The sequence below is a fragment of the Phasianus colchicus genome, chromosome 1 (genome assembly GCF_987193195.1).
Source record: "Phasianus colchicus chromosome 1, bPhaCol1.hap1.1, whole genome shotgun sequence".
In the NCBI taxonomy this organism is placed as follows: Eukaryota; Metazoa; Chordata; class Aves; order Galliformes; family Phasianidae; genus Phasianus; species Phasianus colchicus.
The window spans coordinates 138,375,108-138,395,251 of record NC_143436.1 but is presented as its reverse complement, the minus strand read 5'-3'; the positions used below and the strand labels follow the sequence as shown (position 1 = coordinate 138,395,251).

The 20,144-nt window shown below is 47.4% G+C and overlaps 1 protein-coding gene and 1 long non-coding RNA gene across 2 annotated transcripts; one reads left to right on the top strand and one right to left on the bottom strand.

Annotated features, from left to right (window-relative positions):
* Nucleotides 1-1,753: 1,753 nt before the first annotated feature.
* On the bottom strand, nucleotides 1,754-5,646 carry LOC149920066 (uncharacterized). Its single transcript, XR_016460799.1, has 3 exons — nucleotides 5,046-5,646; nucleotides 2,330-2,477; nucleotides 1,754-2,153 (listed from the first exon to the last, which is right to left on the bottom strand). It is a non-coding gene; the product is annotated as an uncharacterized LOC149920066 (long non-coding RNA).
* A 945-nt stretch (nucleotides 5,647-6,591) lies between these two features.
* On the top strand, nucleotides 6,592-11,194 carry LOC149920065 (uncharacterized). Its single transcript, XM_090142675.1, has 6 exons — nucleotides 6,592-6,671; nucleotides 8,117-8,205; nucleotides 8,671-8,742; nucleotides 8,878-8,949; nucleotides 9,421-9,568; nucleotides 9,745-11,194. Exons 1-6 carry the CDS (start codon nucleotides 6,592-6,594, stop codon nucleotides 10,073-10,075), a joined length of 792 nt encoding a protein of 263 aa, XP_089998801.1. The 3' UTR covers nucleotides 10,076-11,194.
* The last annotated feature ends 8,950 nt before the right edge of the window (nucleotides 11,195-20,144 follow it).

Here is a 20,144-nt window from a genome sequence, read left to right as displayed (position 1 = left end):
GAGTCTCTCCTGAGCCTGTGCTAGTTTGGTGCTGGGAAAGACGGGGGGAAAGGCTCTTCCTCTTCTATGCTACCCAGTTGCGTACTGGGTTCATTTACTGCCTGTGCTTTAATTTATTAAAAGACAGGAGAGCAAGAGGGGAAAAAGAAAAGGAGAGAGAGGGGAAAAAAAGGAGTCACCACTGTGGACCCTGTGATGATGTCCTCCTTCTCCTCCTTTTGGGATGGTCGAGGATGTGTCAGGGCGAGCACTGCCAGCTGTGGAGTTGGCAATGCTTTTCATGCCATATGATGGTGCCCTCCAATTGGGCTAGGAGCTGTTGCCAGGCTGAGACTGTGCAGAAACAGACACTGAATTCACAGTGTTACAGTTCTGTATAGTACTGTCACAGAGTCTGAGCCAGAAAGAAAGATGTCTCTTCAGTCTCATAGACCTTCACTAGCAGGATCCTCAACTTACATGTCCACCTCTGAATGACCAATGAAGCAGTTTTGCTGCCCACCCCCCCTTCCCCTCCCGCCCTCTCCCCCCCCCCACCCCAACTTCACCACGAATCAAGAACTCTACCATCTTGTGATTACTTCTGTTCAATACAGCTGCCAACCAACACATCTCCCACCAGGCCTTTGCAGTTTATGAACAGCAGGTCTAGTAAGGCTCCTTCCCTGGTAGGCTCTCTGACCACGGTAGTCTTGCATCTATGTTGAGCTCGTGGCCCTACAGTGCTTCCTTGCTGTAGACCTTGGTAGGCTTCCAGAGGGTGACAAACCTCCCTAGCTGATAAACCAGGCTGGAGCTGGGCTATGGACACAGCTTATCAAGGTCTCTCCCAAACAATGGCTAAAGGGCTACCTGACTCTCCCACAGCAAAGGGCACCTGCAACAGAGGCTCCCATCACCCTAAGTCAATAGCTGGCTTGTCTCACTTCTTAGGAGCCTCTAGAGCACAGTGGCAGTCTTGGAATTTCCTTGGATACAGCCTTCTGAACTCCTTTAACTTAATCCCTGCCTAAAAGCAGCAGGCATCCTCAAGTTTCTCAGAGGGTTGCTGGGCATTCCTCAGTGCACCTGGACCACACCTCCAGAAGACCCTGAGGTCTTCTGAAGCTTCTCAAGTTCATCAGCTGGAACTGATGCACAAAACTTATGTGTCTGTAGACTAAATTCAGGGATGGCCAGGAAGTTCCTGCGTGGAAAATCAAGGACTGAGTGGGAGCATACACCAAGCAGGCCAAAGCTAGATCAGTAACTTCTGTCAGCTCCTGGGCAACCTTCTCTTTGGCTTAGACATGTTCATTTAGGCAATGCATCTGGGAAACACTGTCTGTGGACCTCCTCTGCACATTTGGTGGTGATGAAAGAGGACAGTGTCTCCTGCCATTTGTCATGCTGCTGTGGGGTTGGTTCTGGTCTGCTAGTGGGTATCTTGTGCAGCCCACTTCTCTGTACTTCCACAGGCGCACATATTTATCTCTTTTCCCACACATGGTGTGTCTTTGCTTGCACCTGAGCAGAAGAGCTCACCAATTTTTTTCTGCTTATGAAAGTCAGACAGAGAGGACCGTTGTGAGGATGGAAAAAACAGGGCAGAGAGTGCTGAGAACATGGCATTGGGAAGAGCATTCAGATGTGGGCTTGACTTGCATGAAAGATCGTCAGTGTCTATGGTAATTCCTGATTTTGGCTATTCTAGCTGAGCATGGTCTTTGCCTCTCATGTCAATGGCAGTTACATCTAACATTCCACCAAGAAGTCATATAAAGCATTTTATTATGTGCCAGTGGACACTCCCATTATTGGAAGAAAGAAAGACGATCTCTGCATTCTTGGTCCACTAGGGGTTATATGGTTCACCCCGTTTCTCTGGTTTTCCACAGGTGCATATACTTTTCCTCTCTCTTCCTGATCTTGGTGGCCTTTTTCTTCTATCATCAGTGATATTTGACTGCTTGCGAAAGTCAGTCAGAGTGGATGGCAGTCGGGGCTGACAGAGACAGTAAGCGACTGGTGAGAGAAGACCGTCCAGATTTGGGTTAGAATTCCCAGAATCATCATCAAAATCTATGGTAATTCTCGCAAAGTTCTGTCCCTTTTCTACTGGAGCCGGGTCTTCCTTTCTTTTGCAAATGCAAGCTGCACCTAGCACTGCACCTCTGCAACAAAAAGAAAGGGGTTTTAGACAAGACTCAAAATTTGTATGGCTTAAGAGATAAAGGTCAAAGAAATTCCTCAACACAGATCCCAGCAGAGGGCTGTCCACAGCTCTCACTGCAAGTGCTTCCTGCCACAGAGCAGCCAGCTAGCAAAGACTACTGGAGAAGCAACTCACTCTTGTTTCTTCTTCAGCAGCTGTTTTGCCAGGTAACCCAAAGCTGCCAGAACAACCAGAGAGAACAGGACGGCAAGCACTGCAACTGCAGAGTGATCTTCTCCCCGTTTCTGATCCACTCCCTCTGCTGTTCTCACACCACCAGCACCTGCAGAACAGAGACAGTGCAACACACTGTGGTAGCAAGGGTAATGGGAGGACGGTTGGACTAGATGATCTTGTAGGTACTTTCCAACCTTGTGATTCTATGATTGATCTCACAGACAGGGATGGAAACAAGTCCCAGTTCTGGGCAGCCAGCAGACTGCCTCTCAGCCTGTCCCACCCTCCCAGCTGCCCTTACAGAACAGGTATGAGGCTCTAGCTGGAGGGACAGAGGGATGTGGATGTGGGTGAAGGTCCATCCATGCAGAAGAGGTTGCCTGTGGCAAGTCAGGCTGCTCCCTGTATTGCTACGGCATCAATTAGGAAAACAAAAAGAGTTGTCATCACTGGGGACTCCCGGGGAGCCTCATACGAAGTTTTATGTCAGACATCATCATGTCACACTGCCCCACCACTGCCATCTGTCGCTTGGTAACAGCGTGCAATGAATACTGGTTAGAAGGTTCAGCTTCTACTGCCATGCCCCCACCATCCACCTGTGATATTTGGGGGCAATATATAAAATAGGGGGCATTATTTCTGGAGCAGCCCTCATAAGACGTATAATATAGGTAATGTATATAGATAATAAAGCCCATTTTCTTTTTTTAACATCTTTATTAAAGCGTTAAAAAAAAAAAGTGCCAGTCGTTGGTGGGCCCTGTGTGTGTGAGAGTGAGGTTGCTGACAGCTACTGGAGTCAGGCCTGTGGTGCAGGCCTGCAGGCCGTTGCCAGATGCTGAATGGATTGTGGTCTTCCCATCCCAGCCACTGGGACAGGAATGGTGTGTGTTCCCACATCGGCTGTAGATGGTGCTGAGGTGAGCGAGGCCAGCTTAGGGCTCCACATCGATGTTGCAGCAAAGCTGCAGGTCATAGCCCTCGTGCCTGGTGTTGCGTCTCAGCTGTCTGTGTTTATGTGAGTCCCTCTGAAGGCAGCCCTTGGCCGAGGCAGCCTGTCAGCATCATGTCAGCGTCCTTTCTCTGGGTGGGGATGTCTCTGAGATACCTACTCAGCACTGCTACAAGCTGAGCCTGCAAAAGGGAAAGCACCAGCCATGTCTCCCAGCCTGGGCAGAGAGCCCAGGTCTCTGGGCATCAGGCTGAGCATAAGCAAGTCAGGTGGAAGTGGTTCCGGGCCAGAGCAGCTGGAGGAGGTGGCCGTGCCTTTACCTCACATAAAATTATCGTCGAACTCCTGCCTACAAACTTCAGGATCTCCAGTGTGAACAGGGCAGCCAAAAACAGACCACGCCCTTGCCCAGATGGGACTGTGTGTCTGAAGGCTCCTAGGCTGCAGGGAAACTGGCCCTGGGCCACTGCTCTGGCCCTCCCAGGGCTGTCCCATCATATCTGGGAGACTGCTCAGAGTCTAACACAAGCAAGCAGGCAACCTCAACATTTATTTTGGTGTCATACATATGATGCAGGCCAAACCAGCACCGAACCACATGGTATTTCAGTACTACATTATTAGATGGAGATTATGCCAGTGGCAGCAAATAGCATCCCTAAGCAGCAAAGTATCTGCAGCTGGTGCTGACAACCCCATTCCAGACTCAACTAATTTGGATCAAAACCAGGCTACAACTTAGATACAACTCTTAACACACTTTGCCCAAATTTTCCAATGGAGTGAGAAGTACAATATTTGGACCCATAAAGTAAGTTTCTCATGGACTTAAAGTCCCCATGTCAAAGCCCAGGATCATTACGGACTGACAGCAGCACCAGTATTTTCTTGTCAGGACACTCTGTTCTCTTTTCCATTAGATCTGGGCACGAGACACTCAAATCCTTCTGATGGCTCAGCAGTTTGCTCAGTATGAATTGCAGTTTAGCAAAGTGAAAGACAACGGAGACATGGATTTTATGGTGGAGACTGGAATTCGCCACAGTACAAAACACTACAATATAAATAAAAATGCAGCCTTGACTTAGAAAGCCATAACACATAAACCAGCACATATTAATATAGTAGTCACACCTAGGCTGCATTTTAAATACAGAAGCAACACCTAGGCTGCATTTTAATCATAACTCATAACCCGTATTAAAAGAAACAACAACAAGCAAACAAAAAACCCATCAACAACAACAACAACAAAACCACCCAAAGATCCAAGACTGAGACCAGACCTGAAAATGTTTCATTTGCAATTCTTCGCTGTTCTCTAAAGGCTGTTTCAGGAATTTCAGCCTTGGATTTTGAGCTGCAAATCCTTGTTTTTGCTCTATGCCCAGAACAGTCTAAAGCACAGCACAGCACATCAAAAGAAAGTAGAAGGTTTATGCCAAGCTTCACTCGGAATTCTGCAGATAGCTAAAAGACTTCAGTCTAACCAGACACAGTGAGTCAGTGTTAGTGAGGTTTGTTATGCTGTGTAGGAAACATAGCTGTATCTACCAAGGCATGGGATCAATGGGATTTCTGTTGTTTTGCTGACACAATTCAGTCGGTGGTGAAGCTTAAGATTCCTTCAATGCTAACAACTCAGTATGAAGACAGTACTGCACATCCAAACCAACTTGTCAGGAATAACTAAAACAACTGACTTTTTTTGTGACTTACTCCTTAATAAGGTGCTCAAGAAGTTCTGTATAACTCAGGAAGGTTAGGCACATTTTTCTTGCATCATCAGAGGTGCTTTGTGAGGTCATAATGGGCCCCGTGAAGACATTCAGGAACCCCGTGTTATGTCATACCAGGAGGTACCACTTGTGCCTCAGGCCTGCAAGGAGGGTGCTTGCTGCTTGTGGACAAGAGATAGCATGGGGCGACTACGGGAGACAGGTTCTCCCAGCTGTTGCTTTTTGCTCTTCCTTCTTCTCTTCCTGGTGGCTCCGTGTCATGGGCAACGACAGTATGTCCCGTGGGGAGCACTGAGTCCAGGTAGGTTGGGTACTGAGGGGTGTACTGGGGAAGCAAACCCCTGAGGCTTCCTGAAAAGCAGCCTTGGATGGTGGGTCCTCCGAGGAAACAACCAGGCTCTTACATCAGCTCTGTTCCCTGTGAGGTGATGGCTCTCCAGCTTCAGCACACGTCCCACCTTGGAGCACACAGGGACGTCCCAGAGGGGAGAGCTCCTCCGATTCCAGCTCCGGGCGCTGTAGATCCCTTATGAAGAAGCACATGGCAACAGGTCTTGACAGCTTTTCTGCTTTGTTCTCCATTCCAGATGAACGTGTTGGTGACATGTACGGAGCTATCCCATATCCCATGGAAGCTGATATGGAACGTGGTAAGAATCCCAGGGGCATGGTTTTCCTTGGAGATGTGTCTGATTCTCGTGCATGACTCACCCAGGCCTCTGCTTGGGGCCTGGCAGAATCTAGACCTACATGTGGCTCTCACAACACTACGTGATCCCCTGCCAGGCCCTGCAGTCCCTTTACTGAGAATCATGGCATAATGTGGAAAGGAAATCTTTCTTCTGTTTCTTTACAGATCTGCCTGTACGCCGCGTATCTGGGCTGAACCGTTTTCATCAGCCTCAAGGCTACCCCAGGGGTGAGTGGTCCGTCTTTGTTCATTTCACAGTGTCAGCATGTACTTTCAGCCTTGTCTTCCTGTGGAACATGTCTTTCACTCTTCTTTGCTTATGCTGGAGTGTGGAGAAGAGCAGAATAGCCTCTGTATCCAGCCTATGCCAGGGAAGGTGTTCTGGAATGTTACAAGGGCTTTGTTTTTCCTTGGAGATGCATTTGATCCCTGGCCATGGCTCGCATAGGCCTCTGCTCTGGATCTGGCAGAATCTGGACCGACATGTGGCTCTCAGAACACTATGTCCCTGGGCACACAGCCTATTGACCTGTTAGGTAGAGATGGGGAACAGAACAGGCCTGGTATAATCCATGGTGAGGTGATTTGGGACCTGTTCTGAAAGCTAGACGGTCACAAGTCCATGGAGCCAGATGGATTGCACCCTAGGTTGCTGAGGGAGTTGGCGGACGTGGTTGCCACTCTCCATCATTCTTCGGCAGCCCTGGCTATCCGGGAATGTCCCGGTGGATTGGAGACTGGCAAATGTGAGGCCCATCTTCAAAACGGGCTGGAAAGATGATCCTGGTAGCTACAGAGCGGTTAGTCTCACATAGGTGCCAGGGAACGTCATGGAATGGATAATCTTGGGAGCCATCATGGATCAAATAAAGGTCAACCAGAGGATCAGGCCCAGTCAGCATGGGTTTATGAATGGTAGGTCCTGTCTGACAAAGCTGATTCATTTTATGACAAGGTGACCCACTTAGTGGATGAAGGTAAGGCTGTTGATTTGGTCTACCTGGACTTCAGTAAGGTCTTTGACACTGTCCCCCACAACATCCTTGTGGAGAAGCTGGCTGCCCATGGTTTGGATGGGTGTACGCTTCAGTGGGTGAGACACTGGCTGGAATGGCTGGGCCCAAAGAGTTGTGGTCAATGGAATTAAATCCAGTTGGTGGCCAGTCACGAACGGTATCCCCCAGGGCTTGGTACTAGGCCCACTCCTATTCAACGTCAGGTGACACCAAGCTGGGAGGGAGTGTTGATCTGCCTGAGGGTAGAAAGGCACTACAGAGGGACATGGATCATTAGATTGATAGGCCAAGGCAAACTATGAGTTTCAGTAGGACCAAGTGTCGGGTCCTGCATTTTGATCACAATCCCAGACGACCCTACCGGCTTGGGGAGGAGTGGCTGGAAAGCTGCCTGACAGAAAGGTACCTTGGTGTACTGATGGACAGTCGGCTGAATATGAGGCAGCAGTGTGCCCAGGTGGCCAAGAAACCCAGCAGCATTCTGGCTTGTATCAGGAATGGTGTAGTGAGCAGGACTAGGGAAGTAATCCTTATTAAGTGTGCCTTAAGAGGAGTGACTAAAGGAAATTGGACTGTTTAGTCTGGGGAAGAGGAGGCTGAGGGGAGACCTTATTGCTCTCTTCAAGTACCTGCAAGGTGCTTACAGTGAGAACAGGGTTGGTCTCTTCTCACTGGTGACAGGTGACAGGACGAGGGGAAATGGCCTCAAGTTGTGCCAGGGGAGGATTCGGTTGGATATCGGGAAAAACTTCTTTACAGAAAGGGTGGTTAAGCACTGGGATAGGCTTCCTAGGGAGGTGGTGGAGTCACCATCCCTGGATGTGTTTAAAATCCATTTGGATGTGGTGCTCAGGGACATGATTTAGCGGTGGTTTGTTAGAGTTAGGGTAGTATGGTGAGGTTGTGGTTGGACTTGGTGATCTTTACCATCATTTCCAACTGAGCAATTCTATGATTGTATGATATTGTGATTCTATGATCCCCTGCCAGGCTCTGCAGTCCCCTCCCCAGGAAGCCTGGCACAATACTTTGTTTCTTTTTACAAGGGTGGATAGTGATAAGACGAGGGGGAATGGTTTTAAACGGAGAAAGGGGAGGTTTACGTTAGATATTACAAGGAAATTTTTCACTTAGATGGTGGTGACACACTGGAACAGGTAGCCCAGAGAGATTGTGGATGCCCCATTCCTGGAGGCATGCAAGGCCAGGCTGGATGTGGCTCTGGGCAGCCTGGTCTGGTGGTTGGCGACCCTGCCCATAGCAAGGGGGTTGAAACAAGATGATCATTGTGGTCCTTTTCAACTCAAGCCATTTGATGATTCTATGATTCTATAATACGAAAAGGAAATCTTTCTTCTGTTTCTTTACAGATCTGCCTGTACGCCGCGTATCTGGGCTGTACCGTTTTCATCAGCCTCAAGGCTACCCCAGGGGTAAGTGGTCCATCTTGGTTCATTTCACAGTGTCAGCATGTACTTTCAGCCTTGTCTTCCTGTGGAACGTGTCTTACACAGTTCTTTTCTAATGCTGGGGTGTGGAGAAGGGCAGAGTAGCCATCAGGAGAGCACAGAGAGACGTGCCCTGGGATTCTTTGCCCTGCACAGCTGTGTTTGCCAGCAGCCGCAGCCTTGTGTCTCTTAAAGTGCTGATGGCAAAGACAGCAGCGTTTGGGGCAGAGTTTAGAGCTGCCTGGGGATCCTTTCCCCCAGCCAAGCTGAACGTGGTTTGTTTGGTGCGAATATGGTGCCCCTTTTGGCACCTGGCACCCATTTGCCACATACTTGCGAGTGGAAGAGGGAGACAAGTGTCTGCGAGTGAGAGTGTTTGCTGCCATTCACGGCTGAACAGATTAATTGCAATATATGTCAGGAGCTGTTATCTTCTGCCTTTGTTTGCAGAGGTGGCCTCGGGTGCTGGCTCTGCAGCTTCTCAGTGGGTTCCTGATTTGGAGCCTTGGAGGAATCACATGGGTAAGTGGTGTGTCTGGGTTCCCTCAGAGAGATGCCAGGTGCATCTAGAAGGCCAGCCTGACCCATCTGCAGCTGCTGATTGTGAAGATTACACCACCTGTAATGGAAATGTTCCTCCTCTGTGTTTACTTATAGCTGTTGAACCCAAGATTCCTGTTCCACGTTCTCAGATGGATCTTGGTTTTGAGCCTGAAGAGTATCCCAGAGGTACGTTGTCTTTGTCTGATAACCTTCCTGAGAGAGAGATACTATCAACTGCTGGGGAGAGCTTCTGTGCAATGCGTGTTTACTGCCATGCAAAGCTGAAGAGGTGCATTCAAACATATAACAGGAGCTGTTCTGTCTGCCATGGCAGAGCTGGCCACAGAGGATGGTTGTCAGCTTACCTTGCAGAATCCTGCTTTGGGTCCTTGGAGGTACAGCATGTGCAATGCACGCCTATTCATTCCCTGAGACACAGCTGGAGGTAGTGATTTCTCAGCCTCTCCCTCAGCAAGAGCACATGGGCTCTTGCTCAGGAAGACTGTAAGAGGTCACCCTCATCCTCTGGTAGTAAGACGCGAGAATCAGGGACAGTAATGGAGTGAATACTATAGTCACTCGCACTTCTCCAAGACACTGTGATACCGTCAGTAGTGCAGAACTCATGAGTGTGTTGCACTGTCTCGTGTCCTGCAGGTGCTGGTGGTGTGAGAACAGCAGAGGGAGTGGATCAGAAACGGGGAGAAGATCACTCTGCAGTTGCAGTGCTTGCCGTCCTGTTCTCTCTGGTTGTTCTGGCAGCTTTGGGTTACCTGGCAAAACAGCTGCTGAAGAAGAGACAAGAGTGAGTTGCTTCTCCAGTAGTCTTTGCTAGCTGGCTGCTCTGTGGCAGGAAGCACTTGCAGTGAGAGCTGTGGACAGCCCTCTGCTGGGATCTGTGTTGAGAAATTTCTTTGACCTTTGTCTCTTAAGCCATACAAATTTTGAGTCTTGTCTAAAACCCCTTTCTTTTTGTTACAGAGATACAATGCTATGTGAGGTTTGCTTTTGCATAAGAAAGGAAGACCCATCTCCAGTAAAAAAACAACAGACCTTTGCAAGAATTATCATAGAAATTGATGATGATTCCGGGAAGTCAAACCCAAATCTGAACAGTCTTCCCAATTCCAAGGTCCCAAAAACACCTTCCTTATTCTATCAGCCCCCACAGCAATCCTCTCAGACTGACTTCCCCAGGCAGTCAGAAAACACTGATGATAGAAGCAAAAGGCCACCAGAGTCAGGAGAAGAGAGGAAAAGTATATGCACCTGTGGAAGACCAGTGAAACTGGGTGAACCACAGAAACCCTAGGGGACCAAGAATGCAGAGATCAGCACTGCTGGGGGGCTGTGTGCCACGGAAGAGAACACACCGTGTCCGTGAGAGAAATACATCAGACAGACGGAGAAGGAAGGGTCTCCTAATCGTGCTGCAGGCTCGGCAATGCAGAGCAATAAGGAATGTCCTTACATCACTACGTCACTCTGTCTCTTCCTCCCAGAAACGACGTGGGAAGGACTGAAGCGTTTGGGGAACTCTAATTCTCCCTTAGCAGCTTTCCCAGTTCCATCAGTTCACTGCAAGATGTCCATTCTTATGAACGAGCATTCACTGCTGATTCCATATTGTGACACCATGCCCAAGTTGCACAACACACATATATATATATCTACACAATCAATAAACTATAACTAACATCATATACGGATATGTGTACATATGTGTCCAGATGCCTAAAACTACCCCCAGCATCAGGTCTCCTTCAGGTACACACTGAATGTCCCCGTTTCTGTTTTTGCATTTCCCACCAAATGAACTCAGGGCTGTGAACAAAATCAGTCCCACGGGTGGGCTTGCTTTTGCCCAAGGCCAGGATAACCCAAACCATTTTCCCTTGTAAATTCTTCTTATGTGCCACAGGGAGTCTATTCCCTCCTATGGTACATAAGAGGCTGGATTGGGCAGGGCCGTCTCGATTGGCAGATCCCAGTCTGTTGACTAAGCAGGTGACATTAGCAGGCTATATCCCAATTGATCCCAGTGCTTGAATGTTCTGCCAACTACTGCTTTCAGCATAGTTTTTAACACATATTTTAAAATATAATTTGACTCTTCCAGAAGCTGGTGGATCGTAGAGGATATGATATATCCACTCAGTGCCATGCTCTTTGGTCCAGGAGTTTATGAGGGTATTTTAAAAACGAGTTTTCCTTTATCTGACTAGCTTCTTTTTGGGGTGCCAGGTCACCATAACATTTGCTATTCAAGGATAGCATTTTGGGTGGAGGTATGGGGTACAGGACATCAGTGTTTCCAGACATCAGATGTTTGCTTCCACCACTGTAAGCATACAGCGCTTTCCATGGCAGATTTGTGGCAGTGTGAATAGAATCCACCTCCAGGCCTCCCCGTATTTATATCTCATCCATTGTCCCCCGTACCAATGAGGCTTCATGGGCTTTGTTTACTTTATTGTAGCATGGGTTTCACATTCACGGATAACCTGGGCAATAGTGTCCATGGTCAGGCCACCCATTGATCCTGAGCCCATCCATGTGTTGCACACCTTCCTTGATGGCCTCTGGTGTCATGAGATCACTGAGCTAGAAATAGCTTTCTAATCTGTTGCTGGTGCAGATCTAGAGCATGAGACAGTTGACACACCTTCTGGACAGTTTCACATTTGAAAGCATTTCTTTGGAGCTGTTTGCTTTCAAACAGAAAGGCCCAGGACTGTTTCTTGGCTGAAGACTGGCTGGTGCACCACTACTGAACTCCCTGACACCAAGACAGTGCTGGATCAAGGAGTGACTAACTGCTTTGCTTTGCTGTTGCTAGGAAAATTTCTGCTCCAAGAAGCCTGCTTGATCACCTTTATTTCAAAAAGAGTGAGAGGAGAGTCTTCAGCTTTCTTTATTCCAATAGAGGGACTGAGGTATATCCCTGTGGGGTTTCTCAAAGTACTGGGGGAGACAGCCCCTCTTTTATCTCTGTGTCCCGATGCTGGTGAGCCAGCTAATGACTTAAATTTGTTGTTGTATTTAATGTTTTTATCTCTACATGTGCATTTCTGGCTCTGGAGTGTAGGTCAGGGCTCAAAGCCACTTCCCAAAAGGAGACCTCTTATCATCTAGATTGGGAGCTTACAGGAGCAAAGATCTTGAGAGAGCTTATAGGTCCAGTCTATTGGCGGTGCCATATTGAAGGACTTTCTCAGCAGTGTCCTGAGCTTGACCCTTAGAGCAACGAATGCCATTTCTCCCCACCGCTCCCGCTGGAAGGCTTATCTGTGACTGAGTTATTCTAATGGCTAATTACACCATAGCTGCCAAAATAAATTTCTATAACCAACCTAAATGTGTATGTTCCTATTCCAGTATCAGCCTAAAGGACAAGTGTCTCTTCTTCCATCCTCGTATTCATGTAAGACCACACAAAGCCACTCAGGAATGATGTGATAGTCTATCCAAGCACTGCTTCATCCCTACCAGTGACAACAGCAAACACTGTGCCAAGAGAGTATGCAAAGCTCTCCTTTCCCTGCAGGTTCTTCCCCTTGGGCTCCTACTCCTCCAGAGGATGATCATGTGTTTAGTTTGCATTAATTCTCCTAAGCACTTTTTTCAATCCCATGAAATCACCAGCTATCTGCTGTGAAAAGAAGCGCCCTCCCCAGTCTGCATTTAATCAGCCTTTTATTCCTTTTCCCAAGTGCCCCCATCTTCCGGTACCACGGGACTTCAGGAGTGACAACTTTGCATTCAGCTCAGCCATTTCTCCCACAGTTTTGGAAACATCAGCCACTGCCCTGAGCCTCAAGAGGCTCAGACTGTCTGATCTCTTCTTGTCAGCCTTTACTTCTTTTTACTTGACCCTTAGGTCAATTTTGGACTTAGTTTTAAATAAGGAAATAACTTTCTTTTCCTACCTAGTTAGGTACAACTTCCATTCCTTCCACACAGCAGTGCTCTCCTTTTGCAACACTAAAGATCATAGTAAGAAGCCGTCCGTCCCCCTGCCTTTCCACTCTCCTATTAATTCATTTCTTCTTTTCATATCTTTTCTTTCCTGCTTTCTTGTTCATTGACATGTCAACTCATATTGAGGTATACAGACTTGAGTTGGAGAAAGTTCATTTACTGGAAATTAGAAAAAAAAAGTACTGATTTGTCTAGCAGGGAGAAAAAATATAAGCATTAAAACAATACTTTCCCTTTTCTCAAACTTAATCCTTCTCTTCAGACTCCTATCCTCTCCTCCTTGTTACACTGTGGATACAGTCAGTCCTTTCAGCGAGGCAGGTACACAAATCAGTACACAAGACTGTTCTCTGTGCTGCTCTTTTCCTCCCACAAAGCAGGGGTTCTGATGTGGACTCTCCACTGACCACAGGAATACCCGATTGCTCTGGCCTGGGGTCCCTCGTGGGCTACAGTGTGACTACTTGTGGTGGCCTTCTTCCTTTTCCTTCTCTGACTTTGTTATTTTCACTCTCGTTTACCACTGTTCACCCCCTTTCTCCCCAAACTTCTGCCTGTTCAGTGTTTTTTGCCCTTTTTAAAATATGTTATCATTAAGAGTTGTTGTTGGGCTCAGCTGTGGCCAGTGAAATGGAAATGGCTGCATCCATCACAGGGCAGCCCCTCATTTCTTCTCACAGAGGCCACCTCTGCAGCTGATACCGTGTCATTTATACCCAAATACACCATGTTCCTTTGGCATCCAAAACTCAGCTTCAGAATGTATCTCTGGGGGAAACAAACAAACAAACAAACAAACAAAAACAAACAACAAAGGAGTATAAACAAAGATATTCCAAAGCAGTAGAGAGAGACCTCCAGGATAAGCAGCATTTCCGCAAGAATCCACTTCTCTCAGTTCAATAAATACATACCATTCCTGGCCATTTTTCCATAATCTACTAGCTACAAATTAAAAATTCCAGGTTTTCCACTGCATAAGAGAATGATTACTGAGAGAATTTTTACTGCATTAATACTATTATAAGGAGTATTACTGCACTTAACTTTCTTTGTGCTGTATAATATATTTCAGCTGGAAAAGACTGCTTGTCAAGAACCATTTATAAGTTTTATTTTTAGTGTTTTCTTAGGGTCTGTTTGATAAACTGTGAAACCAAATTTGCACTGTTGGATTTCAAAATTGTTGCGGCAAATAGACCATTAGTTTTGTGCAGTGTCTCACTGTGAATTCTCACATCCTGCCTTACTGGAGATTTCCTTTGTATTTGTTGTATATATATAACAGCTGAGCAGCAACAAAATTATGACAAAGTCTACCCTAGTATTTCCGTAGCTGAGGTCATGCAGTGATAGAAAAATATTTTCTGTCTTTCAGCTGAAGAAAACCCAGCTATAAGGCCTAAAGCAAGTGTTTAAGACATCACGAGGATTAGTTTCCTCAGTTAAGTAATAAAAGACCAAAAAGCCAAACTGATACCTCTCTTGTGCTAGGTAAGGCTCAGTTTCACTATATAGCAGTGCATTGTGTAGATACAGACAGGAAGAGAAAACTGAATTTCACTGACTCAGTTCATTAATTATTTTAAATGCTGATCTGCAAGCAGTCTTGACTGGATGACCCTGGGAAATGCATATCTTGTCTGGTAAAAAGTAAGGAATATGCCAAGCAGCAAGACCTTAGAAAGAGAATGAAGGTGAATAACCTCAACATTTTAGTTGGAGGTGGTGAGAATTACAAATGAAGGTAACTGCTTTCCATGTTGACCAGATAGTGCCTCTGGTGACCACTTAGCTTGGATACCACAGCAGAAAACCTGGAATGAGGCAGGACACCATACTGGTAGGAGATGATGAGGAGCAGAAGTTGCCTAGCATTATGTTAGAGCTCCACACTCTTCCTCAGAGAAACTTCTCCTGGGTTGCTGTATTGAAGGTAAAACTCATAAATCAGTGTTTTATTATGCTATTTGGGTGCTGCTGCTTCTAGCACTGAAGTGATCTGTTTGTTTTTATTTAGGACTAGACAGAGAGAGAAGAAGCTTCTGGCATCCTTTTTCTCCCCCTGCCTGGAGAGCAGGGGCTGCTGACAGGCAACAGAGAAGGAGCTCTCCCTGCTCTTCAAAATGCCCAGAAGACCAGAGGGTAGATCATTCTTCTCAGGTCAAGTCAGGGAGAAAGAGAACAGACGGGGTAGCTTGCCCTTTTGCGGGCAGTTGGTTTGGTTGTGGCTACTCTGCTGACATTCAGCATTGCTGAAATTTACATCAGGGAAGCATACTTCAAGCACCACGTGCCCTTATAAAACTTACTCTCATTTCTGGGGGAAGAGTCATTCAGGGAGATCTTAAGTGGGAAAAGTTTAAAGGACACCAGGACAGAGAGCGCTCTCAAGACCATGGGCCATCATTTCCATTTGTGCAATGATCATTTAAAATACAATTTAAATATCAAAATATTACTTAGAAACATAGAATCATAGAATTATAGAATAATAGTATCACCAAGGTTGGAAAAGACCTCTAAGATCATCCAGTCCAACCGCCCACCTATCACCAATATTTCCCACTATTATATATTAATGACGCCCCTCAGTGCAATGCCTGAATGTTTCTTGAACACCTCTAGGGATAGTTCCCACCTCCCTGGGCAGTCCGTTCCAGTGCCTGATCACTCTCTCTGAGAAGAATTGTTTCCTAATGTCCAACCTGAGTCTCCCCTGGCACAACTTCCCTCTAGTCCTGTCGCTAGTTGCATGGGAGAAGAGTCTGATTCCCACTTCAACGCAACCTCCCTTCAGGTATTTGTAGAGAGTGACAAGGTCATTCCTGAGCCTCCTCTTCTCCAGACTGAACAATCCCAGCTCCCTCAGCCACTTCTCCTAAGACTTGTGCTCCAGACCCCTCACCAGCTTTGTTGCCCTCTTCTGGACACACTCCAGGACCTCAATGTCTTTCCTGTAGTGAGGGGCCCGAAACTGAACACAATCCTCAAGGTGTGGCCTCAAAAGACACTGCTTACTTGTGCAAAAGAACCTGCTTTTGCTAGTATCCCTTAAACCAGTGACTAATACCCAGTCTGCTGGGAAGGCACAGATTTCTCTCACATCTAACACAGATGGCATAAATAACCACTGGATGACATAATTAAAGTAGGCCACAAATCATCTTCCAAGGCAGCACTAAACTGTGACTTCTGGTGACATGAGCAAACTGTCCGCAAGGGCATTCTAACAACCATCTGCACTACAGATAGCATGTGATATTAGAATGACATCTCTCCCTAGACACTGATGAGTGAGCAGAGACAGTCTGCAATTGGGAGTTTTGGTATCATCTGGATCTGGGATCTATTATAACAAATTTCTTCAGATGCAACAACCAAAAAAGCCATTGACAAATTATATGATCTAAGTGGCTAACATGCATCAGTAAATCTTGGAAAAAAAATAATTGAAAATTGTGAAAAATGACTTGGTGCATATGATTTCAACTTTGATTTTCTGAAGCCTTGATGAAAAAAAAAAATATGTCTTGTTAGTAGTAGGCAAGAATTGCTATAACTCCCTGTTTTCTAAGACAGAGAAATTTTTTTCTTCAATTTTACCATCCCTTTTATTTTAGGAAGTTTACATGAATAAAGTATTCTGTAACGAGGGGCTTCTTTCTGTCACATAAGTTTTGCTTTTTTTTCATTTTACTTCTACAAGTTCTGAAGTATTACAAGAAGATTCTGTCTTGTAAATGCCATTCGTCTACCACTGGTACTATCCTTGTACGTATTCTATTAATGGCCATGTCAAATCCTACTGGTTTTGGCATAAACTTCATGCCTTTAAGAAAGCAAAATACTGTTACAGTAGTGTTTCTTCTATGTATCTGATCCTTCTTTTTACTTCTAAAATATTTTCTTTCTCAGTGCAATGATCACCCAAGTACAGGAAATATTGAGGTTGAAGGGTCACAACAGGAGGACCGTAGAGATGATCAGAGGGCTGGAGCACCTTTGCTATGAGAACAGGCTGAGAGGGCTGGAGCTCTTCAGGCTGGAGAAGGCTCTGGGGGCACCTTATAGCAGCCTTCCAGTACCTGAAGCGGCCTGCAGAAAAACAGGAGAGGGGCTTTTTATAAGGGCACATAGAGACGGGATGAGGGAAAATGGTTTTAAACTGGAAGGGAGTAGATTTAGACTAGATGTTAGGAAGAAATTCTTGACTGTGAGGGTGGTGAGACACTGGAACAGGTTGCCCAGCAAGGTTGTGGATGCCCTCTCACCGGAGCATTCAAGGCAGGCTGGATGGGGCTGTGAGCAACCTGGTCTAGTGGGAGGTGTTGCTGCCTAGAGCAGGGACGGGGGAACAATATGACCTTACAGGTCTCTTCCAGCCCCAAACAGTCTACGATTCTATTATAAGCTACACATCAAAAGCGCTCTTTCTGTATCAAGAAGAGCTTGCAGCCGCCATTTCAGGGCAGACCTGGAGTAGATCGGCTTAGCAGTGGAGAGTTATGCCAAGGGACTGTTCGCAGAGGGTCCGAATCGCGACGAAAACAAAACAAAACAAAGGAGCACTAATAAGCCAGGGGAGATCATGGCAGCGCTCCCAGCGCCCCACCCCGCAGGGTGGAGGCTGTGACATGGGTGGGCGGAGGGAGGAGTGCCGGCTCTTTTGTAGCACCTAGGCACTGCCTTGGTTTCACACAGCAGGGAGCTGTGGCGAAAAGGAACGTGGCGACACAGACAGCATGTATGTCCATGGAGTGGTTCCGGTCGAGACTGAGCCTGTCGCTGCTACAGGAGGGCAGCAGGGATGCCACCTGTGCATGCTGTGAGCAAGTGGATGATCTGCTCAGCCTGGTGGCCCAGCTAAAAGGGGGAGGTGGAGAGGTTGAGAAGCATCCGGAACTGTGAGAGGGAGTGGAGTCACACCATCCCTGCAGGAAAGGCACCGGGGATCGTTGTACAAATAGCAGTAGACCATCTGCCCTCTTACAGGTAGGCAGTAAGAGGGCGTCGACTGCGTGCCCAGGTGGCCAAGAGGGCCAATGCCATCCCGGCCTGCATTAGGAATAGCGTGGCCAGCAGGAGTAGGGAGGTAATCACCCCCCTGTACTCAGCACTGGTGAGGCCGCACCTCGAGTATTGTTCAGTTTTGAGCCCCTCACTACAAGAAAGACATTGAGGCCCTGGAATGTGTCCAGAGAGGGGCAACAAAACTGATGAGGCGTCTGGAGCGCAAGTCTTATGAGGAGTGTCTGAGAGAGCTGGGATTGTTTAATCTGGAGAAGAGGAGGCTCAGAGGAGGCCTCACTGCACTCTACAGCTTCCTGAAGGGAGGCTGTGATGAGGAGGGGTTTGGCCTCTTCTCCCAGGCAACAAACAGGACCCGAGGAAATGGCCAAAGTTGTACCAGAGGAGGTTTCGATTAGACATGAGGAAGAACTTTTTCTCTCAGAGAGTGGTCAGGCACTGGAATGGCTGCCCAGGGAGGTGGTGGAGTCGCCGTCCCTGGCAGCGTTCAAGAGGCATCTGGATGAGGAGCTGCGAGATCTGGTTTAGTGGCTTGTGGTAGCAAGGGTAATGGGAGGACGGTTGGACTAGATGATCTTGTAGGTACTTTCCAACCGTGTGATTCTATGATTGATCTCACAGACAGGGATGGAAACAAGTCCCAGTTCTGGGCAGCCAGCAGACTGCCTCTCAGCCTGTCCCACCCTCCCAGGTGCCCTTACAGAACAGGTATGAGGCTCTAGCTGGAGGGACAGAGGGATGTGGATGTGGGTGAAGGTCCATCCATGCAGAAGAGGTTGCCTGTGGCAAGTCAGGCTGCTCCCTGTATTGCTACGGCATCAATTAGGAAAACAAAAAGAGTTGTCATCACTGGGGACTCCCGGGGAGCCTCATACGAAGTTTTATGTCAGACATCATCATGTCACACTGCCCCACCACTGCCATCTATCACTTGGTAACAGCGTGCAATGAATACTGGTTAGAAGGTTCAGCTTCTACTGCCATGCCCCCACCATCCACCTGTGATATTTGGGGGCAATATATAAAATAGGGGGCATTATTTCTGGAGCAGCCCTCATAAGACGTATAATATAGGTAATGTATATAGATAATAAAGCCCATTTTCTTTTTTTAACATCTTTATTAAAGCGTTAAAAACAAAAAGTGCCAGTCGTTGGTGGGCCCTGTGTGTGTGAGAGTGAGGTTGCTGACAGCTACTGGAGTCAGGCCTGTGGTGCAGGCCTGCAGGCCGTTGCCAGATGCTGAATGGATTGTGGTCTTCCCATCCCAGCCACTGGGACAGGAATGGTGTGTGTTCCCACATCGGCTGTAGATGGTGCTGAGGTGAGCGAGGCCAGCTTAGGGCTCCACATCGATGTTGCAGCAAAGCTGCAGGTCATAGCCCTCGTGCCTGGTGTTGCGTCTCAGCTGTCTGTGTTTATGTGAGTCCCTCTGAAGACAGCCCTTGGCCGAGGCAGCCTGTCAGCATCATGTCAGCGTCCTTTCTCTGGGTGTGGATGTCTCTGAGATACCTACTCAGCACTGCTACAAGCTGAGCCTGCAAAAGGGAAAGCACCAGCCATGTCTCCCAGCCTGGGCAGAGAGCCCAGGTCTCTGGGCATCAGGCTGAGCATAAGCAAGTCAGGTGGAAGTGGTTCCGGGCCAGAGCAGCTGGAGGAGGTGGCCGTGCCTTTACCTCACATAAAATTATCGTCGAACTCCTGCCTACAAACTTCAGGATCTCCAGTGTGAACAGGGCAGCCAAAAACAGACCACGCCCTTGCCCAGATGGGACTGTGTGTCTGAAGGCTCCTAGGCTGCAGGGAAACTGGCCCTGGGCCACTGCTCTGGCCCTCCCAGGGCTGTCCCATCGTATCTGGGAGACTGCTCAAAGTCTAACACAAGCAAGCAGGCAACCTCAACATTTATTTTGGTGTCATGCATATGATGCAGGCCAAACCAGCACCGAACCACATGGTATTTCAGTACTACATTATTAGATGTAGATTATGCCAGTGGCAGCAAATAGCATCCCTAAGCAGCAAAGTATCTGCAGCTGCTGCTGACAACCCCATTCCAGACTCAACTAATTTGGATCAAAACCAGGCTACAACTTAGATACAACTCTTAACACACTTTGCCCAAATTTTCCAATGGAGTGAGAAGTACAATATTTGGACCCATAAAGTAAGTTTCTCATGGACTTAAAGTCCCCATGTCAAAGCCCAGGATCATTGCGGACTGACAGCAGCACCAGTATTTTCTTGTCAGGACACTCTGTTCTCTTTTCCATTAGATCTGGGCACGAGACACTCAAATCCTTCTGATGGCTCAGCAGTTTGCTCAGTATGAATTGCAGTTTAGCAAAGTGAAAGACAACGGAGACATGG